Source organism: Fundulus heteroclitus, chromosome 5 (genome assembly GCF_011125445.2).
Source record: "Fundulus heteroclitus isolate FHET01 chromosome 5, MU-UCD_Fhet_4.1, whole genome shotgun sequence".
NCBI classification, from domain to species: domain Eukaryota; kingdom Metazoa; phylum Chordata; class Actinopteri; order Cyprinodontiformes; family Fundulidae; genus Fundulus; species Fundulus heteroclitus.
Window position 1 is genome coordinate 16,506,151 of NC_046365.1, and position 22,191 is coordinate 16,528,341.

General features: G+C 43.9%; 1 protein-coding gene across 1 annotated transcript; it reads left to right on the forward strand.

The window, feature by feature from the left end:
- The first annotated feature begins 5,002 nt into the window (after nt 1–5,002).
- Nucleotides 5,003–20,660, forward strand: LOC105915620 (uncharacterized protein C4orf54 homolog). The gene is made up of 2 exons (XM_012849789.3): nt 5,003–9,057; nt 17,299–20,660. The coding sequence occupies exon 1, from the start codon at nt 5,086–5,088 to the stop codon at nt 9,031–9,033; it is 3,948 nt and encodes a 1,315-aa protein (XP_012705243.2). The 5' UTR covers nt 5,003–5,085; the 3' UTR covers nt 9,034–9,057; nt 17,299–20,660.
- Nucleotides 20,661–22,191: the final 1,531 nt, after the last annotated feature.

Genomic DNA, 22,191 nt, shown 5'->3' on the forward strand with positions numbered 1-22,191 from the left:
TCAGTGACCGGGGTCAGAAAGTCACTGGTGCTGGTGCACGCTACAAGAAGAGACATTAACATGTCACCTTGACATGCTCTGTATGATGGCCCAGGTTGCGTTGAGAGATACTGGATTATTTTATACAGATTCTCATACTTCTGCTGGTTTTTGATACAACATAATGACAGAGTCTTCAGATTTTCAATATTCTGCCATCCTCTAACTTTACTTCCTTGGACCATTAATTAAATCTCTCTGATACCGACTCATTATTCTGAGGCTGTTTAAGCTCTGGAGCACATTACTTTTATCAGCTTTGAACCATTATAGCGCAATTCTAACATATTCTGAACACTCAACTATCCTGGTATATATCATTTCTTTCATCCTGTCTTGGAAGTAAATATCAAGCCTATTATTGTGCAGGAAGCTGTAGATATAGGTTTCGTCAAAAAAAATTGCTATTCTATAGCAAAAGTCATCAGATTATATCATAAATTGTGACATATTATGGCTGGTAAAAATGGGTTTGGCTTTTATTTAAATTGTTCAATTTCTGTGTACGTCTATCAGTTTAACCTGCGTTTGTTGAACTTTCTGCTTTTAGCTTTCAGGGTTGCCAGATAATTTCCTTCTTTCACATGATTGTTCATATTTTTATGTCAGAACTGCAAAATTATTCTTATTCCTCCACTGAGAAAACAAACAAAAACAAATGTAACCTATTTAAACTGGGTAGAATAACGCTATTTTATGTGATTGGACACTTTTGTATTTACAGCTATTTGCAAGCATTCACGCCCCTTGAATTTCATTTTGCATTTTGTCCACTAACCCTAATGCATGTTATTTTATATGCTACTCCAACACAAACTAATGCGTGGAAAAAAGACTGATGGGTTTTTACTTCTTTTTTTTTGTCCAAATAAAAATCTTAAAGGTTTTGCGTGAGAAACATTAGTGAACAGCATCATTAAGACCAAGGCATACAGCAGACAGGTCAGGGAGAAACTAATGGAAAAGTTTAAGATGGTGTTAGGTTATAAAACATTGCTCTAAGGCAAGTCTTGAACTTCTCACAGAAAACAGAAAGCTTCGCAAATGTACCAAGACATGAACGTTGACCTAAACTGACCAGAGCAGAAAAAAGAGAATCCTTTGTTCTTGAGGTGCTGGTGGACTGACCTCAAGAACAAAGGGCGCTCTTTTGACGACAATGATGTCCAGATTTTGGACAGGGAGAACAGATGGTTTGAAAGAGGGGTGGAAGAAGCCATCTTTGGTCAAAAGAGAAAAGCCATCACTAAGCGGAGTGGGAGGATTGCGCTTCCAACTCTTCAGTGTTTACAGCTCAGTCCTCCAACACGTTCCACAGAGATTACATCAGCAGTCTCGTCATGATTCAGGTGACCAAGTACTCCACTCACACCAAGCGATAGCTTCTAACGAGCCAGGACAGTGTGGGGTGGGTCACTGATTTGCATCTGACTGAGAATGCGCCTATAGGAGGATGAGCCTCCATGTCCTTAAAACCAGCAGCGCACCAACTGCAGGTTGCTGAAGTGCGAGCCACCAGAACTGACAAAGTCTCCTGGATAGGTGTCAAAACGTTTTCAGAAGGAATTGACCAAAGCCTCCCATTTAAGCCTGTTTGCTGTTGCGATGACCCGGATAACTGAGAATTTGCACAGGCAGAAATTGAAAAGCAGGCAATGAGCATGCATATCAGAGACGACCCGAAGACACCCAGGGCGACTCTGCAGGAGCTGCAGAGATCCAAAGCTGAGTTGGAAGAATCATGACATCACATCTGGCCTTTCTCTTAGACCAGGGGTGTCACACTCATTTCTATATGGGGCCACTTTGGCGTCATGAAGTCATTAAAAGGGCCGGTTGCATGTGTATAGACGATACTTTTCATTTCATAATTCCATTCCAGTTCACATAGAAGTATAAAAAATGCACAGTAACATAAAAGTAGCAACCTTAGGCCCAGTTTATACAGTTTATCTGCAAAAAAAGTTGATATTGGGGTGAGTTACACTTACAGTAGGCACAGTTTTAGCCACTTTATACACTTTAAAGGGATATATGCCTCTACTTTATGACATGATATGCCTTTTTTTTTTGGTTCTTGAGGGCCGGATAATTTACCTTGACGGGCCGGATTTGGCCCGCGGGCCTTGAGTTTGACACCTGTGTCTTAGACTGACAAGAAGAGTGATTATTGAACGATAGCAGAGGACATTTCAATTTAAACTATGCCAGCAATTCCTGTAGGTGGCACAGAAAACATGTGGAAGAAGGTGCTGTGTGTCTTGGAAAACTAACAATGCACATAGCCCTAAACACACCATCCAAGAAATCATGAAAGGGGTAAAGGTACAGAAACAGGCGGTGGCAGCATCATGCTAGGTGGATGCTTTTCTTCAGCAGGGACATCTTCCCCGTCAGCTGAGGTGGAGCTGGAATCTAACTGCTCTTCTGCTATTTTGCAAACTCTGGCTACGGCTGCACAAACACGCAATCAGAGCAAGATTGCCAAATCTGCAGCTTTCAGACATTGAATGGTGTGCTGCAGGGCAGCGTAGCAAGTTGTCTGGTGATTTCCCTTATTCTGCAGGAGGAAAGTGGGGGTCGATGGCCGAGCGGCACATTCTTCATCCGCTCGAATCCATATTTTGATTAACGGCGCTCAGGATTTAGCACCTGCTGTTTTAATGTGGCCACAGTAAGAATCTGATCTCAACTCGCTTGCGTGAGCTGCTCCCCCATTTTAAATAGACGCCTAAATTTATCAGCTTTGTGTAAGCCACTTCGAACCTGTTTACACGTCGCGATGTGTCCAGCATGAGCGAAAGCGGCTGGAAACATTGCAGAGTAAAGACCACGCAGCCTCGAGTGATTCCGCCTCTCCACGGATGTAACAACATCTAAGGGCTGAATCACCGCGCGTTCAAAGATTATAAAATCGTGTTATAATTAGAAGTCCCAGAGAGACTCCCACCGTCTGCTTTATATTAAACCTGACACAACGGCGCTTTACGAGGGGTCAGCTGTTAAAAAGGTTAAGGACAGTTTTATTAGCTGATCAAATGTCTTAGATTTGCTTTTATGTCAAAGATTAATCTGTAAATAACTACAGCTGTCCGGCGCATGTGGCGGGTTACACTCTATGCCACAAAGTGCTGCAGAGGCTCGACGTGTCATGTAAATGAAATGCTCGGGCCGGGTTTTACAGACTTCCAAGAATATACGTGTGCTGTTGTTTGATAAAAGCATTAAGGTTCTTCTCGTTTTTTGAGGTTTGCACCGCGTTGCTGTGTGAAAGCACCTCCAGCGTGAGACTACATGTGACGTCTGAGGGTGTCAGGAGCTTCATAGTGGTGGCCTCCGTCCTTGATACTGCTGTCCGGGTGTCCTCCACATGCAGCAATTGTTGGGCAGCCCCCTTCCCCCCCCCCCCCACCCTGCATGCCACCGATCTGGGGCCCTGTCCAGGAACAACACTTGTGTCTTCAAAACCTAGACAGACGTCTGACAGCCGCAGCCCCGATAAGCAGGGCAGCCTGATTCAGCGATGTTCAGGTAGAGAGCATCGCTGTTAAAAACAACATTTGGACCTTAACATCTACATGTACATGTACTGTATATATGATGGCCGGTTCCACAAGCCCACATTGATAGGCTTTGCAGTTGTTATAAATGCCAACAACCAGATAAATCAAGGCTGCTGTGTAGTTCATATTTTTCCACTTCATATCAAATGATGCATTTTATTTACTTTTTGGGCGACCATAAGGTCCGTTTATTGTTGCAATACATCCTGCTGCTACATTTACTTTCACTATACTAGTTTGGTCGTCCGCATCACTTTTCTGTACATGTAAAATGTCTCAATTGGTTTGCCGCTACGTTCATGACAAATTGTTATATTTATAATGTTTCTCTTTTGTCTTCTGTTTTGCTTTCAATGACATTTTTCTCATGTACATTGAGAGCGTGCAGTTGAATGACAATAAAGCCTGTCTGAGACTTAGGTATTAAGTCTAAGTCTTGTTTTGATGTGGTAAAATACTTATTTCTCTAATTAACTTTAGATTATTTATGACATTTAGTATCCAATTATTTATCAAGGTTAAAAAAAACATGAAACTAAGACAACATAACAACACAACAGTGTTGTTATGCCTTATAAGTACCTAGGAAACAGGGGGAAAAGAGGGGAACAGGAAGCAAGGTCACCTATAACAGGTTTCTAGACCAGCTAGCTGAACCGGTGCACCAAAACTTTTTCAGTTCAGAACCCAGACTTGTATGTAAGCAGACGCCGAACAACAAGTCCTGTAAACCTGACAAGTTGGTAACAAGTTAAACAGACAACCCTGAAAGTGTGTGCATCCAGCTAAATGCTACCTGACTTAGTATCAGCTGCAGGCAGAAGTGGAGGACTTAGTGTTCTTCCACGCAGACAGAAAACCTCAGTATAGAGTGTTTGCTCCGGAAATTTTTTTTTTTTTTACTTCCATCCCTGTCATCTTCTCATCCTCGGTGCCAAAGGCCTGAGGTGACACCGTCTACATTTCTAAACCAAAAGTAAATAAATAATAATTAACGGCTTTAGTTCAATGCAGCCATGATTTTCACACTAAGCGCCCATTAGGAAAGAGCGATTTTTTCTCCTTTCATGCCAAATGATTCAAACATTTCAATGAAATCAAAAGAGCGAACTGGGGAATATTTGTCAGTATATTTCTAATATGTCGACGCGAAGATGAAAAATATGACTTTCACTGAATCCGAGGAGGAGCTGTTCTTCTAGAAAAGGTGCTGAAAACGGTGGTGGTTTGATTTAGAGGGACAAAAATGACCTGAAAGTGTCATGGGAATTTCCGAGGGACCCCCCCCTCCCTCCATCCTGTGTCACTGCCTCTCTCTCTCTCACTCACACACTCTCTCACTCACACTCACTCACTCAAACACACGCACGCACGCGCACGCACACATGCGCTCCCTCCCGGCCGCCCCACGGTCCTGCCAGCAGAGTTTTCCGTCCAGTGTCAGAGCAACACCGAGGACCACCTGACGGTAAGTCCGGACTAAATGGAAGCAGCGGAGAAAACTCTCACTTACCGAGATGACACCGGACTTCCCAGCAACAAGCTGCTTAACCTGGGCGACAAGGACCAGCGCACGGAGACGAACAGCGACGAGTCCAACTATGTGGACCTGGACATGAGACCCGACGGGCTGAAGACGGTGAAAGTGACTTTCACCGGAGAGGGGAACCAGCTGTCCGTGATCAAAGGCGACAGCTCGAAGCAGGAGGAGAGCCAACCCGCTTCGACCGAGTCCCTGCTGGGAACCCCGACCAGGATCATCCCGGACTCGGGGAGCGAGCAGCAGGCTGAGCCCGACTCCAGCGAGTGCAGCGACGGCGGCGAGCTGCGCTACACCGACATGTGTCTGAACGGCAGGAGCGACTCCGAGCTGTCCGAGTCGCACTACATCACCACGCACGAGATCCAGCTCACCGAGCTCGACCACGACGTGGACTACGACCTGGGCCGGGGGACGCGCTGGGAGTTCGAGGACGGCAACCTGGTCTACGCCTTTGTGGATTACGCCTCCTTTGAGAGCGACGAGACCAAGGAGGGCACCCTGATCCTGGAGGGGGCCCGGAGCCAGGCGAAGGCGCAGTCTAATCTTAGCGGAGCGGCTGTCAGCACCGAGCAGGAGGATAGCGATCTGTGCGCCAGCTCGGATGAGAGCCTGTGCAGAGCCCAGAGCGGCGGGGATCCCGCGGCGGGGAAAGTCCACCTGTCGATTCAAACCGCCTCCAGGGCGGTGAACGACCCGGTTGGCGTCTTTGACCCGAACGCGCGGTGGCTGTCTCCGAAACACCTCGGAGACGGGAGCCACTTCTCCTTCGTGAGCCCTGGCGTCAGAACGGGGCCCCTGTGCGATAGCGGTCAATATTTCATCCCGGCTCCGGGCCGTCAGCACCTCGCAACCAAACTGAGACGGAAAGATATTAATGAGTATTCCAGCGGAGCGTCCAGCTCCATCAGCGAGCTGGACGACGCTGATAAAGAGGTGCGTAACTTAACCGCCAAGTCCTTCCGAAGCTTGGCATGTCCATACTTTGATGCCATCAATCTCAGCACTTCCAGCGAGTCCTCCATGTCAGAATATGGCCTAAATAAGTGGTCAGCGTATGTGGACTGGAATTATGGCAACATTACGCACAATGCCTCCGGCGCAACGCTGGAAATGAACAAGGCTGCGGAGAGCAGGAGGAGTAACAGAAGTAAAACTGGCACCAAAGATCAACAGACACGGATCTGTGCACTGAACAAGAGGATAACCTCACAGCAGACCGCATCTTCAGGCAGAAAGCTCCAAATGAAAGATCAGGCAGTTCAGCAAGGGGTTACCCTGAACTTTCACTGCAATGTTGAATCCAGAACTCCCAGGGGCCCCAAGGGCGTCCAAAAAGACGAGGTGTTGGCCAGGTCGGGGTGTGAGATGCAGTATCATCACACAGATGGCTCGGGGGACACGCACAAGAGGGCTATTTTTGCCTCCAGCCTGCTGAAAAACGTCATTTCCAAAAAAATGCAGTTTGAACAGGAACGCAAAATGGAGAGGGGGGAAATCTCAGACACGTACCCCTCAGTCTCCCCCAGCCTTCACATCAAAGATCTGGAGGGTGTGAAGGAGAGGAGTGAGAGCAGAGGCCTTCAGGGGCAAACCCCAGAATTAGGATTCCCTGCGAACTCCCCGGATGATCACAGGTCCAGTTCCAGCTCCTGTGGGCCTGCTGAGGAGACACAGGGTGACAAGAAGGCCACGGATGGTGCAGGGGAGCCCCAAGAGGCACGGCAGGAGCCACGGCTCGGGAAAGAGGCAGAGCCTGCATCTGTGAAAGACTCCCAAAGCGCCGCCACAGGAGAGCTGGACACCAGCAGCGTCCTAACCAAGCTTCTCTTTGTTCCAAACTGCCAGCTCCTTACAAAAGACGGAAGCTTGGCAGGGGATTTAACCTCTAACCCAGCTGACACGGGCGCGGAGACATGTGAGAAAGAGCTGCAGCAGGAGGGGGACAAAATGGCAGAGGGCAAAGAAAAAAACGAGAGGGTGGGGAAAGCACCCGAGATCAAAATCTGCCTGAGAAACGTGAAAGAAAGCAAAGGCTGCACACTGAATATCGCAAATCTCCTAACCCCCAAAATCAGTTACAACGTCGACAGGTTCAGGGCGGCGGACAACGGCAGGTGTCAGGTTTTGTCCTCAGCGGGCAAGGTTCCGAGCTTCACCGTCAGAGACATCAGGGACACCAAGTGCAAGTTTCAGACGCCGATATATCACGTCAGGGATGTGCGTAAGCTGGTGAAAAGCTCATATCGTTTTGTCTCTTTGGACAGAAGCGATCGCAGATGTTCCACAGCAGCTGAGGAGAAAACCAAAGCGGAGCCGGAAAAACCCTCCGCGATGGTGATCAAATGCAACTCCGTTAAAACGAACCTCAAACCAGCGAAGGACGACACGTCGCAGTCACAGGTGGAGGTGGACAACCCGTCTGAGACCTCCAGCCGAGTTCCCGCTGCCGCGACCAAACAAGGGAATCCCGATCAGCCTGAGGTGCAGCTGAATCCCGAGGCCAAAGTGGGCAAACAGAGACAGGACAGGTTTACCGGGGAGACGAACGAGAGAAGAAACGACCCCGCGGTGCCAAAGCAAGACGCCTTGGAGAAGCTCAAAGCCGCGGTCAAAACCATGGAGCAGCTTTACGTTTTTGACAGGAACGAATGGAAGCGTAGAACCCAAGCCTCTCCCTCGCTCGCCGACAGCCGCGTGCTGCCTCTCCTCAGCAAGCAGCCGCAGGGAGCTCTGGACGACCAGGAGGCAAAAAGCGGCGCCAGGGTTCCGCCGTGTCTCACGAACGGCAAAGAACCACAGAAGAACCAAGGCGATAAAAGATCTCTGAACATAATACACGTCCCGTACGACCAGGACACTTTCAAAACACAGGCGCAACAAAGTCGAACCTTCACCAACAGAAGCGTGCTCCACTTTGGCAATCAGAAACGTGTTGACTCGCAGGATTCTGCCCTGCAGACATCGTCTGCAGTGACCGGCTCCAAAACGTCGATGGTACCGCCGGTGTCGGCAAAGACGGCGGAGCAGAACAAGGCCAAATCCAGCTCTGCAGACCCAGCCGTTGCAAAGGGTTGCTCGGACTCTGAGAACTACCTAACCATACCAGGGCTCGGGTGCCCAAATGAAGCCAAGCTGCTCAACCAGAAGCCTGTGGCGGCAGAGGCGGATTCGAGCCTTAGCAAAGCCAGTCCTGGGGATAGCAACGTCTCCGAGCAAAAGAGGAGCCCTGCAACAGCCGACTGCCCGTCTGCCACCATTTACCATCTTCCGACGACCGCGACAAGTCCTCAGAAACAGCAGCAGGTATTGTGTTTCTCTCCCACCCACCCGAATATGTCCCCCACACCTTCTGGAGGAGAACCAGTCACTCAAACCCAGCGCAAGATGCTCCTGGACCCGACGACTGGACATTATTACTTAGTGGACACCCCCATACAGGCCACCACCAAGAGACTCTTCGACCCTGAGACGGGCCAGTACGTGGATGTCCCCATGCCTCACTCCCCCGTGGCGCCTCTCACGCCCGTGCCGTTCCCTCTGCCCCCCCTGGCTCTCACCCCCACCTACATGGTCTACCCAGGCTTCATCTCTCCCACGCTGGCCGCCCAGGCAGTGATGTCGCAGTCGCCCTGTCACTCAGAGGATGCAGCGGGAGAAGGCCTCAAAACCAAAGCCCTGAGCCCGGGGGCGGAAAAGGCGTACTACAGCGCAACAGCAGAGGCTCAGCAGGGGCCGCTTCACTTGCCCCTGAGTTTGCCCGCCAAAGGAGGGACGGCGAGCTCCGACGGAAAGGCACTTATCAGCATAACAACGCAGCAGGGTCCAAGAATCATCGCGCCGCCCTCGTTTGATGGAAAAACTATGAGCTTTGTGGTTGAGCATCGGTGACCAAGAGGACTTCTCTTCATTTATGTGAGTTAACGTGAATTCTTCAAACTAATCCACGTCGACGGGTTCTGTCTGAGGGAAGGATTCAGCCGAAATGTGAACGTATCGTTCTCTGAGTCAGAAAGAAAAGCTTTGATACGTCAGCTGTGTGCTGCATGGATTGTGATGCAGGAGGATGTAAACATGGCCGTACAAAAAAAAAAAAAGCCATGCAAGCCATCAGAAGTGGAATGAGTAACAATTAAAGAGTTACAATCATCCGCTTGTGATTAAAAATAAGAATAAGAATAAAGTTTTACAAATACATACATTTTATTTACAAATGCAAATTGTAGAATAACTTATACTATTAATAATAAAAGACAAAATAAATGTTTTAAAGGAAAAAGACAAGCTGAAGGCATCAAAACACTAAAACAAATATGTCCAGCATAGAGGTAGTAAAAGCAAAAAAAAGCACAGAAGGTTTTAGAGTTAAAATGTATTTAAAAATGGCAGATTTTTTTTATCCCTCCTTAAAATTTTTCCGTGACTGTGAGGCCCTCATGTTGTCCGGGGGGGTGTTCAATGTGCTCTGCTGATGGGGAGCAGCAGAGCAGAAAGCCCAGCGCTGCTTGGTGGAAGGAGACGGTTGGTCTTTGAGGGGCAGTTTGAAAATGAAGATGCACACGGCGTGAGGAGAGACAGACGCTGGGGAGAATGTCCATTGACAAAATGTCCATTCAGCTTCAAATTACTGTTGTGACTAATGATAATGGTTAGTTTGAACTCAGAACTGGCTAATAACTGTGCATCTAACCAGTCAGAGCAGATGGGCCCTGAGTAGTAACACTAATAACATAAATAATCTTTATTGTCATTGCAACATACTTTCCAATGAAATTAGCTCTCTGCATTTAACCAATCCCCTTTGGGGAGCAGCGCCCAGGGAGCCTTGTAGGGCTAAGAGTCTTGCTCAGGGACCCAAAGCAAAGCTGTCCATGGGAGTTGAACCCAGAAACTCCAGGTCACAGGTCCAACTCTGCTCTAAGCACTAGGCCACCACTCCCTACTCTACAAGCCCACACTTACCATTTATAGAAACATACTCAGCATTGCTGTAGACTTTTTCTTTCAAACATGCACACAAGTACATTTGCTTAACCAGTTCAGCTTCTTTGGGGTCCCCTTGTCCGAAGGTTAAACAAAAATCTGATATTTCTGAGGGATATTTTTAACGACACATCTGGTAAAGATGTGTAGAAGAAACCCATAAAATAAATGAATTGTTTATTGCAGCAGCAAATTTTCATTTTCACAGTTAAGAATTTGGTCAAAATCCAACTTTGAATTTGAGTTCATTCAGGTAAAAAAAAATACCATGTTGAACAGGATGTAAAAAAAAAGCTTTAATTACCAAACCCCATGACTTCTTGTTTCCCTGAAATATGATAATGATATTACACCTTGTGACCATTTCTCAAGTCAGAAAGAGGGGGAAACAGGCAAGAAGATAGCCACCTAAACTCTGAATTACAGGTTTTATTGAACAGTTTAAGCTTGGAGCTGTTACACATAAGGCTGGAGGAGCATCCAGGTCTACTTTGCCCTCTTCTCTCCCACCCACAGTGATAAGGATAGCTAAGACGGTGTAACAGACCCACAAAGTTCACTGTTAGAGAACTGCAACCAAATAGGGATTACATTTTCAAAATCTTGTTGCTCCAGCCTTGTGAAACGTTAAATGAAAAGACTAAACGTTCTCCCGGTGGCAAAAATGGGTTGTTCAAAGTATCAGATTCACAAGAAATAAAGCAATTACCTCATTGTTTAAATTAAAATCAATTCAACAGTACTTGAAAATGAACAACAGATTAGAAAAAAACAGCAATCAATATTTACTATAATATTTAATAGAAATCCCAAAATGGATTTCAACTCCATCACAACCCAGAATCATCGCATGTAGGCAAAATGACACCAGGAAGTGCTAAGAACACAGTTTAATGGCAGAGATTTATCTTGGCTGGACATTTACTCATTGGGTTTGTCCTTATGAGGCCGTTGTCAGAGTTTTCCATGTTTTTCTCTAAGCAGCAGTAAAGCGTGGGCGCTTTAGCAGCGCCCTGACAGTGTTAATAGACATGCAGTAGCTTCATGACAGGTAACCTGACTCCCAAGAGAGATTGGATTTTCATCCCCGAGCCGTAGCTTTTTTTCTGCATTACACATCGGCGGACTATTTTAATAGTGTGAGGCGAGTTTGTTTACACGGTTTATTCTCGGGGTGTCGCTGGAAACTATTCCACTTAGTGACGCCTAAACATTAAGTTATTCTTAATCGGCCATTAATGTTTTTAATTCCTCATATAATGTTACAGTTCACTCTTCATCCTTTGAGGCGGGTTTAAGCCTGAAGTGAAACATTTTATTAGGAAAATAATATAAGCCAATAGTTAGGGAACAGTTGACATAAACTATTTTCTCTGGGTCTGTCGGTAGCGTTGCTAAAATCTGCAATTGACACCTTTGATTTGTAATGATCAGCTACGCACAGTAAAAGCCAGACATTTGGAAACACTGTATGAAAATACTTTTTTTTTTCTCCAACTTTTGCTGTTTGACGTTAGGATCAGCAAAAAAAAAAATCACTTGCTGAATGGCCAATTATGAGATTTGTAGAAAAGTTTAAATACACTTAGATGACTATGCTTTTGCAAGCTTCTGATAGGTTGATTCACAACATTTGAGTTACTTAGAAGCACATCTGTGGATGTATTCTAAGGCAACACCTCAAACCTGCTGTCTCCTTGAAGGACATCATGCTAATATCAAACGAAATCACCCATCATATCAGGAAAGGAATTATGGACCTCCACAAATCTGGTTCATCCTTGGGTAAAATTCCCAGATGCCTTAAGGCAGACATTTCAAGACATGGGCTCCACCGTGGGCCGGCCAAACAATCGTGTCCCACCGGCACTACATTTTCCATGATGCACTGCGGCAACTAGCTGCACTTGCAACCAAGAGGGAGATGTAACAAACAACTCGACGGGATTCTTGGTGTTGCCAAGTAATGATATCCCAAGTCAGCCCCGGCATTTAATTCCCTAATTGTTCACACAATATTTTGTTGACCTTCAAGTGCAAGAAAAGTAACCATCAATTTGGTTGTGTCCTGAAGAGAACACCTGGAAACATCAATTAAGTGCTTGTTTAACTATAGTTTACCAGTACACTGAAGGCAATGGGGGCCCTTACTGTTATCCCCCTAAATCCTAAAATTGATACCCCAAATCAGTCTCCAAACTGCTTAAATGTGCTGCGTGTCTGGTAATAAATAGGTCTGCATTGAGCCAGCAACTGCATTCTGGGATAAAGATGTTGATGAGCAGCTTACCAGTGCACACCTCCGAAGTAAAATAATATGAAAAAGGTTGCAGTGGAAAGTCTTTTGGGGTATTGTCAACTTTAACCCCAATCAAAGTTTTGAGGTTAGAAGTTTCTTTAAGATGATAGAATGAACTTGTTCCCACTTTTTGATTTCTAAAACTTTTTACTTTACCAATTCATTAAAGTTTATTCTGACTGTGATTTATACAAAAAAATCTGTTTGGTGTTCCAAAAAATAAACCAGCAGCTCAAGATAAAACAAAAAAAAATACCAAGTTGGACCAAACACAATGAAACCTTACAGAAAACATGATAAACAAATCACCGTTGTTAAAATAAAATGACACAAATAAATACTAAAGTTCTTACAAATAACACAATGAATGCAGAACATCGGTTGTCCATGTTGTACATATTATTATGTTGTAACGTTCTGTTACCTCAAGCGTTCAGGGCCTCGTACATTTTCCCCAGTAAAAGGGGGACAAACAAGGAGTAACCCGGCTGAATCTGGTCCAAACAGACTGACCCGCCACAGGTCTCCCTCATTACCTGCACTGCAGCCTGTGTACCACACTCTGCAACTCTAGCAAAAAGAAAAGGTGTTCTACCTTGAGACTGTTAGGCTCCTTTAGAGATTTGTGAACAGATCTAACACCTTTCTTTTGGTTCACGAAGAACAAAAGTCTCTGTTGGGCTGTCTTTATCAGGCTGAAGGTGTTTAAAGTCCAAGTGAAGTCCTTCATTCTTGGAGAAAGCCACTCTGTCCACCTGTCCCAATTTTGAAGCGTGGAGCTGCACTACATTGGTCCATCGCAATTTCCTAAAACCCACTACTACTGTCGCAAGCAAATGTAATTATAGTGCTGGAACAGTGGCTGGAGACACAAAGTTCTGGGTGGAGATGGAAAATGAAGGGGAGCCGAGCACACATCCCTGCAGCACTCCTGCCTTCTGGGTTGGGTTGGAGGATGTTAGTCTGCCATGTGGTCTTTTTTCATGAGAAAATCCCTAGTTCATGTGCAAAGGACGTTGTCCCTGCACAGCAAATCCAAATATCACAACAAGTGTCACAACACTAATCGATAAACCGCCAGTCGAGACAGTATCAGGAACTCAAATGTCACTGTGCTGATCTATAACAGCAGTTTTTTTTTTTCCTCAGTTGAATCATAAACCTAAACACTGAGCAGCCATTGTCGAGATTATCCTCCCAAACATTTAAGTTTGTAATTCTTTCTTACGCGTACACACTCACACCTTGCTGGAGACCTCTCACAGCTAATGTGTCAGAGCAAGAACACAACTGCATGAGCGCGGAGGATACATGTCAGCTCAGAGCGTGGCAGCCAGGGGCCTAGTGTGGGGTTGAGTAGTGCTGCGGGAGCTACAGGAGGTGTGTGTGTGGCTGTCGGGGGTGTTTCAGGCGGTTTGGGGTGGGGGGGGGGGGGCATGGGGGCATGGCTGGAATAGTGATGCAGGAGGAAAAGGTCAGGCAATGCAAAGTATTTGTTGTGCTGATGCAGGGAGAGGACAGCTGCTCGGAGAGATCAGATGCTGCTGCAGCTCTGGCTCTGGAGCGAGTCTGTCGGACTGGGAGAGGGTCAACTTTTTATAGCCCCCCCCCCTCCCCCTCCCCTTCCCCCCACGCCCTGCCTTTCCCCCGTTCTCCACCTCTGCCTATTACTAGATGTGGAGAATGAGTTGGAAATCACTGCTTATCTCCATTCCTTCTGTTTAAACTAATCACTCAGCTTGGCCCCGACTCTGATGTGGGTCAGTTTGTTGAAAACCCGAAAGGCTAACTACAGTATCTTGCAAAAATATTCATACCCATTAACTTTTTTCTCTCTATTTTGTTTTATAATAAGCACAAACTTAAAACTAGTGTTTTTTGGTTTGTTTGTTTTTTCAGGTTTGTAGATCACCAGACTGGTGGTCTGTACTGGAAGGAGAAGCATAAATTGAAATAAAACTCCAGTAAAAATATATAAACCTTGTTGTGTTGATTAAACAGAAGGTATGAATAAAAAATGTGTATTCTAACTAAGTAAAAATCTGAACATCCTCCCCCCTAAGAACTAGTCTTATTACTTTGGCTTGAATGTCTCCAGTGAGATCCGTCTATCAGTCTCTGACATCAGTCAGGGGAAGGTTTTTCCCACTCCCCATTTTCAGCTGTGAGACGTTTGATGCATATCTTGCATGAACAGCCCATTTCAACTCACCTCGCAGCATATAGGTCAAGTCAAGGTCCATGTTTTGATTTGGCCTAGGACTTCTAATTTCATAATAAATCCCCTTAAGCCCCAGCCCAGGTTAAGTGAATTCTCAGCCAGTCATTTTGGTGGATATCTGGGTTTGTTTCAGCTCATTGCCATCTCCCAGGGTCTAGTTCTGCTTCAGCTTTATTTATTTAGTTTTATTATTTTTTTACTGATAGTCTTCCATTTTCCTCGAACATCCTCTGATGCAATACAATACAGACTTATTGGTGGATTATGTAATGGTGAACTGACCAGCTCCTGGTGAACAAAAGAATCATTTCACATTAGTTGCACGTTCAGCTCTATTATTCATAATTGGCATGAGGTTCTTTTAATGAAACTGCTGTATTTGTTTTCTTCCAAACATTTCCTTAAAATTCAATCTTAGACTTATCTGTCCAAAGAGCACTCCTCCAGACGTAGTAGCCTTTGTCTATGTTCTCCCTAGCAAACCTCAGAATCGTCTTCATGTCTTTATTGCTGGAGATTAAAGGTTTCCTCCTTTCACGCCTCCCAAGTTTCCCTTTATTGAATGAGCAGACATGCATTTTTACAACTGAGCTGTCTCTAGTGCATCTTATAACATTACTGTTTTTTTGGAGACTTCTTTTGGCGTTATGCCGTTTGCTTTCAGGATGAACTTGCTTGGACAATCAGACATGGGCTGTCGGTTGTTGTTTTGTAGGCTGATTTCCATGCAGTGGAACGGCTTATTTTCAATTCTTTTGAGTCCCCTCTAAATCCCTTACCAGATTTCCTTTTTGAAGGCCTCCAGCAGCTGATTTGACCTCAACATGGCGTTCGCGCTAACATCACAGTGAGAAGCACACCAAAATAAATGTCTGAGGTTTCAGCAGGGCAAACTTCCTGTCATGAGAAACCTCCACCTGAGCTGTCGATCTCTGCAGCTCCACCAGAGTAATCACTGGCCACGTCTCTGATTAGTGCCCCCTTCCCCTGGTTTGCCAGTTTAGGTGCCATCTCTTTTTAGGTTTGCCATTTGGATTTTTTTTTTTTTATTTTCAAATGAATTTATTCAGATGACATGAAACGACTGATTAGCGCTCTGTGAGATGTTCAGAGCTTTGGCTATTTTCTTATCAATTAACCCTGCTTTAAATGTCTCTACAACTTTCTCCCATCAAAGCCCACAAATAAAGTTATGGGTAAACAAATTTAATGGCAGAGGGATTCAGTATTGGAGACAAGAAGAAAGGGATGTGCAAAAAAAAAATATTTGCTGCTTGTAATTAGCAAACATTCCTGCTATCATGTGGAACTCAGTATCAGCTGGTTTACTGTTAACCAATAAGAGTTTGCATTATTAAAGTACTGCAGAAAGTGGTAGGATTGGTGAAAGAAAAGAGACCTTCACAAAGAAGGACAATTACAAAACATACTAATGTTAATGCTTACGGCTCCATTTCTAAAGTTTTGAATGCATCAGTGTGTGCTATTGGAGCCATAATTTGTAAGTGGAAATAACATTACTTCACTATAAACCAGCTAATGCATGCTGCCCCCCTTGTAAGATTTTAGAGAGAAACATCAAACGGATTGTCAAAAAAAAGCCGTCCAAGAGTCAATGAGCACTCGCAGAAAGCTACAGAAAGACCTGGAAATAGCAGCTACAGCTTTTCCCATGAAAACAACAAGTAATGCACCAACTGCAATGGCCTCTGTGCACAAGAAAGTGCTGCTGAAGGCTGTTTAAAGTTTGCAGCAGAAGATTTACTTTAGTCTCGTCAGCGCTGAGCTCTTTAGTTATCATTGCACACACCATGCTTGCAGGAAGAATGGTTCTGCACATCAGTCCAAAAGTACCACACCAAGAGTAAAGCTTACAGCTGGGAACATTATGGTGTTATCTGTCTTGTAGAATATCACATTAGCAGACTTCATACAACTGAAGGGAGGATGAATTAGGGAAATGTAACGTTTCATTCTTGATAAGAATATGCAAATGCAAATGCTTAAACTGCTAAAATTGTCCAATCAATCACTTTACTTTACTAAATTTTGTGGAAAGAACTGGAGACTAGAGTACAGCGAAAGCTCCCCCAGAATATTCAAGACCTGAAGGCAGTCTTTGTGGAAGAATGGGTCAAAACCACACCTGAAAAATGTATTTCACTAGTTTATATAGAAGATGTATTAACGTTAACATTACCAATACAAGCTTTTCCACTAAAAAAAGTTTCACACATTTCTGTAAGCCTGTTCAGTACTTATTCCCCTCGTCATTCGAAATGTTTCCCCATATCTTTCTTTGTGTGTGTAGAAAACGTGACATATGGAAAACATCTCACATCAACGGGAATATTTGAAATGTTTTTAATGAAAATAAATCATTGTCACGTTCTATACTTTGCACCGTGTCTTACTTGCAATATTGTTCAATCACATAAATATCACAATGAATCACATTAAAACCTGTACGGGTTGTAACCTGAAAAAATAAAAAAATAAAAACAAGAAAAAGCTCAAAGTATGTTAACATTTTTGCATAGCATTTTCTTATGATTAAAACAAACAACTCAGTAAAGACATCTAACTTTGACATCTAAGCTCATTGTAATGTCTGAGTAGTTCACTAACGCCGTTTAATTTCTTGCATTTCCAGATAACTCTGCCGAGGAATCCTGCCTTCATTCACTGTAAGTGGAGTTTATACCCCTGTGACCCGCTCTCTGGACAATCTCCACCATCGGGCCTTCTCCTGTCTCTCCGTTCTGCTGTTTGCTCTTGTGTTCCGTATGCATTGTAGCACTTTATAGATATGAATCGTAGAGATACTTTCCATTCAGGTGCTGTGTAGATTGATCTGTATTTAAATGCCATGTGTGCCCTGCAGTCTATTCAAAAGGAAACAAGACAGTTCTGTCTCAATAAAGTGTTATTTATGGCCAATCTGTTTTACTAGTACGTTGTACGGTGATATGTGTTTAAGGCGAGACTGTGTTTGTCTTGAAGAGACAAAATATGCTCATATAAAGAAACCAAAGGGTAGCGTCATTAAAATCAAAGCGTTTGTTTCTAAAACATCTTCTGCTTTATGACCTTATATACTAGCTAGTTATCACTGACGACACAGGCCATAATGTTATGATTTTAATGGAGGTGTCATAGAGGTAAAACTTATTCCAAACAGAATTCAGTATGGAGACACAAGGTTTGCTATTGATGCCCTTTGTTGCCTTCATTTATATAAAATTATCTAAAAAGATGTCATTGTTGTCTTTGTGGTCAAGCAGGCTCTAAATTAGTAGAGATTGTTCATTTGAATGCAGCACGAATAAAGCCTATAAATAATTGCAAATTAAAATGCAATCTAGCAAAATAGTAAATTATTGGGTAAATCTGTTAGCTTGCTGCAAATAGCTTCCAATGTGATCCTCGGTGTGTTTAAAAAATCCATCAACAGTCACCGGTGCTATGCCGTAGCTGTCGAGGTTTGAGGCGAATTCTCCACACTAGTCTATCAGGGTATAACTGGACTATGGGAAAGCCAATGACCAACAACTCGGGCATAAAGTCAAGGTCTCACAGATGTCCAACAGTCTTCTTTGAGGGTTAGGGTTATGCTTCAAATCCAGTGTACTTTTAAAAAATCCTTTCTAGTTATGACCAAGAAGCAGAAATCACTCACTGCAGATGCAGAAGTGCTGCATCTCTGCTTCGCTTTTATGGGTTTTTAGTGAGCTTGGAAGCATTTTTAGTGTGGTGTTTTCCATTCGCTTGAAAAAAAAATACTGGAACATCCACAAAATTTCTGAATTTCTGACTTAAAGATTTTGAGATATCTCACAAAATAACACCGGAATCCAACTTGGCTGCCACCTCTGTAGCGATGGATGCAGTTACAAACACTTTAGCTGGGATACGGATTGTTTGCGCCTCATTATCTCAGACACACGCGTACAACTGCGAACGACTTGTGAGGTCAAGGAGTTGCCTCAGTAACTAACTATACATAAAATGCTGAGAAATACATTATTGTTGGCTAATAGTGGCTAACCTGGCCTCTGAGCACAATAGTTAGCAAATGCTTCAGGTGGAAAGACCTGAAACTTCATCATAATTAGGTTGGAGATCTGACCTCTCCCTATTTAACGATGACCTGAAGTAAATTAAAGTCACAGAGGTCTTTTGCAACTCCAGCTGCTGTAAGGAGAAAGCACATGTTTTTGAAAGAAACTAGACCCAATCATCTGGAATATATAAAAAAAAAAAAAAACGCTGGTCTTTCAATTTGGAGAGAGGCTGGGACTAGAGTTGGGTACCTTTCCTTTAGGCCGATGTTGGCTTAGCGCATTTATCATTCTGTGCGTTGTATAATGTGTGCCAAAATGAGAACCTTTTTTACATAACACAAAGGTATAAGGCAGAAACAGATATATTATGGAGCTGAGTAGCTTTGAACTAATGATCTGTCTGTTGTCCCTCGTATACGGATAAATATAATTCTGACCTTAATTCTGACCTATCGACAATATCTATCGGGGCTCTTGTTCAGATTTCTGTGGAGGTATTCCAGACACGTCCCAGTAGAAAAAAAAAAAAGATCACAGGGTGGGCCCAGAATACTCTGAAGGAATAACATACCCTGTCCTGCATTGGAATTTCTCAAGGTCCTCCAGGAAAAACAAGAAACGTTGCTAAACGGAGAGGGACGTGTTAGCTGTACAATCAAGGGGGAAAAAGTTCGGATTAGCACGTGTTATTCCGACAATAGTATGCCAAAGTGTAAAATGGACTCCGGATCCCCAAAAAGTGGTGTTTGAATACAGTTTGAGAGCCTAGGCCCCGGATTTTTGACTTATTATGGTTATTATATGGACATTATAGTCAAGCAAATAAAAAGAAAAACAATTTTGCGTTTCCTGATTAAAGTTGGTGATGCCATGGGCTTACTGCTAGATAAAAGGCCCCTGAACTTCTTCAAACAGTGTAGTTTGGCATTTAAAGAAGATATAAACACTCTGCTGGGGATTTTTTTTTTACACTCATATAAGGATAGGGACCATTCATCTGTACTGCATGTCCAATCCCACCAAATCTTCTGCTATAGTCCATTGCCTTTTCAAAATTTGTTACATTTCAAACTCATTTCTTTCCAAGTAAATATTAATCATAGCAAAAGAATCTGGTTTTCCTTTGTGTGCGCGATCGCTAAACACGTTCACAGCAACTTTTTCCAGCCACTCAGTGCCTCTGCTGGAGGAAACTCCTCATTGCGACTTGTAAAATGCTCCTAATGCCCACCGGCACAAGGTGTATAGAGAGTGTTTTATTATTATTTTTATTTCTTTAATGCGCACCACTTGCCTTTGCCAGCGAGACGAGAGAAGGAACACCGTGTTTGTTCCTGGGATGAAAACAGAGCTGCGACTCGGATTTAGCAGTGCGCTCAGGTCACTATAAGTAGTGTTGGGCCTAACGAGTCGGAGCCAGCCGAGACATTTACAGGATAACTTCCTCTATTTGTCTTGGTTCAGTTTACACTTTTGTGTAATGAGATGGGAGCTGGGGTGTGTGTGCGTGCGTGCGTCCGAACGTGGCCGTGTTTGCGGCCGTGAGCTATGCGTGGCATTCGAGCATTCTGGGAGCACAACGAGGAGTTGCGTTACTTCCCTGCAAACAGGATCACAGAGAGTTTACGCGTGTGAAGTGTGTCTTTACGATTATCGCACACAGTTATGTACCGGGTTCTACAAATCACTCTGGAGCAGATTTGTGGGTGCAAAACTCTCAATCGAATCACCGGCTAAAAACAGTCATTTTTTTCCCCCTTGATTGTGTCTTTCTTGGTATTAAAGTAAATCATATGTTGAGCTTTTTTTTTCTGTCCTGTTTCCAACTGAATACATAGCGGGGCTCTGAACACAACGCCAACCGTAGGTTTTCTATTAGCAGAAGGTTTCAAAACTGAACACAAAAGGTAATTGGAGCTGCTGGTCAGTCTACTTACCTCCATTAAAAAAACATATCATCTCCCCTCTTCCCCCTAGAGTTTATTTTACTAAGTTTAGTCTAGGTTTTGAACTCATTTTTTTGACTTTTCTAAAGGGTTTGCTCTGTAAAGTCTAATCGACGGTGCAATGTGGCCTGAAACTGTCGGGGAAACTACTGAGACTAGTGAGTTTAGTTGAAAAAATATATATATACAGTCTGTAAGAAAATAAACACAGAGCAAATAATCAAGGTGTGAAAAGCTGACATAGTGTTTCCAGAGTTGGATGACTAAAATGACATTTCTCATTTTTTTCTTTTCAAGAACTTCAAGCTCATGTACACGTTTTACTGAAACCTGTGAAAGTTGAATATGAAAAGCAAAATGTAAAGCTGCTTGTCTGAACAAATGACATTTTCTAAATCTTGCACTTGGATGGTCACCCAAAATGAAAGCACTTACACATGGTTAACCTCCGGTGACAAAAGCACCATTAGGACGTTTTTGAAGTTACTATTTTTATCGTTTGTAATGGAGATTTCTTTGCCCAAACGATGTGACACAGAGGTTTCAAAAAGTAATCGTCAAAATCTTTAATTGGAGTTTTATGTGACAGACCAACAAGGAGTAGTGCAAGTATGAAAAGAGAAGGAAAAAGCTGCAAGAATGGTTGAAACATTTTTTACTGATGAAAGCGGTCCTGCTTGTAGGCGGAGCTTTGACCCAGCCTGAGATCTTTTCCCTCCCAAACTGACCTGTGTTTAGCTCCATCTGTTTTACCATAATCTGAGCTAAAATGCATGGTCTTCCTGCAGCGTGATGCTGCCACCACCGTGCTTCATGGTGCGAATGAGGTTTTCGTGGTAATGTTGGTTTTCCACCACACAGCGTGTTGTGTGCAGATTACAAAGTAACATTTTCTTCTCATCTTAACCAGACAATGTTTTTTCCACATTTGCAGTGTCCCCTTCTTGGTTTCTGGCAAACCAAGAAGGGGAGTTCCTATTCTTGCAAATAGGAACTCCTGTAGTTTTATTTCTATTGGATATAGCTTCTTAATTTGGTGAAGGCTGCTACTTGGGAGTATCAGCGTCAAGGGTGCTGTTTTTCTTTTTAATCAGCCCCCCGCCCCTTTTATTGTTTTAAAGGAAAGTATATTAAACCCCACAATTATGTGCTACGTTGCATTGGTCTATCACATAAAAAGCCCAATATATGAGAATATTCGAGGAAGTGGTTGTGATGTGACAAAAAGTTCAACTGGGATGAATATGTTTGCAAGGCTCTGTGCGTTTACAACACTGTCGGGGTGGACATCAGGATCACGGCATTACGTGTGAATAACCCAGGAGTGTTTTTAAACCTTTTACCGACAGAAATGAGACTCACGGCGAGAAGACTCTGGCTGAAATGGGGTGTCATCGCTGAGGGCAAAGGACGCGTGACACACACTCAGTACATGTACGGACACAGCGGTGACGTTCTGTGCTATTCGCATGCCATGCCGTGATCGCTGACAGACTTTCAGGACGAAGATGGGAAACTGACACTATCGGTGTTATG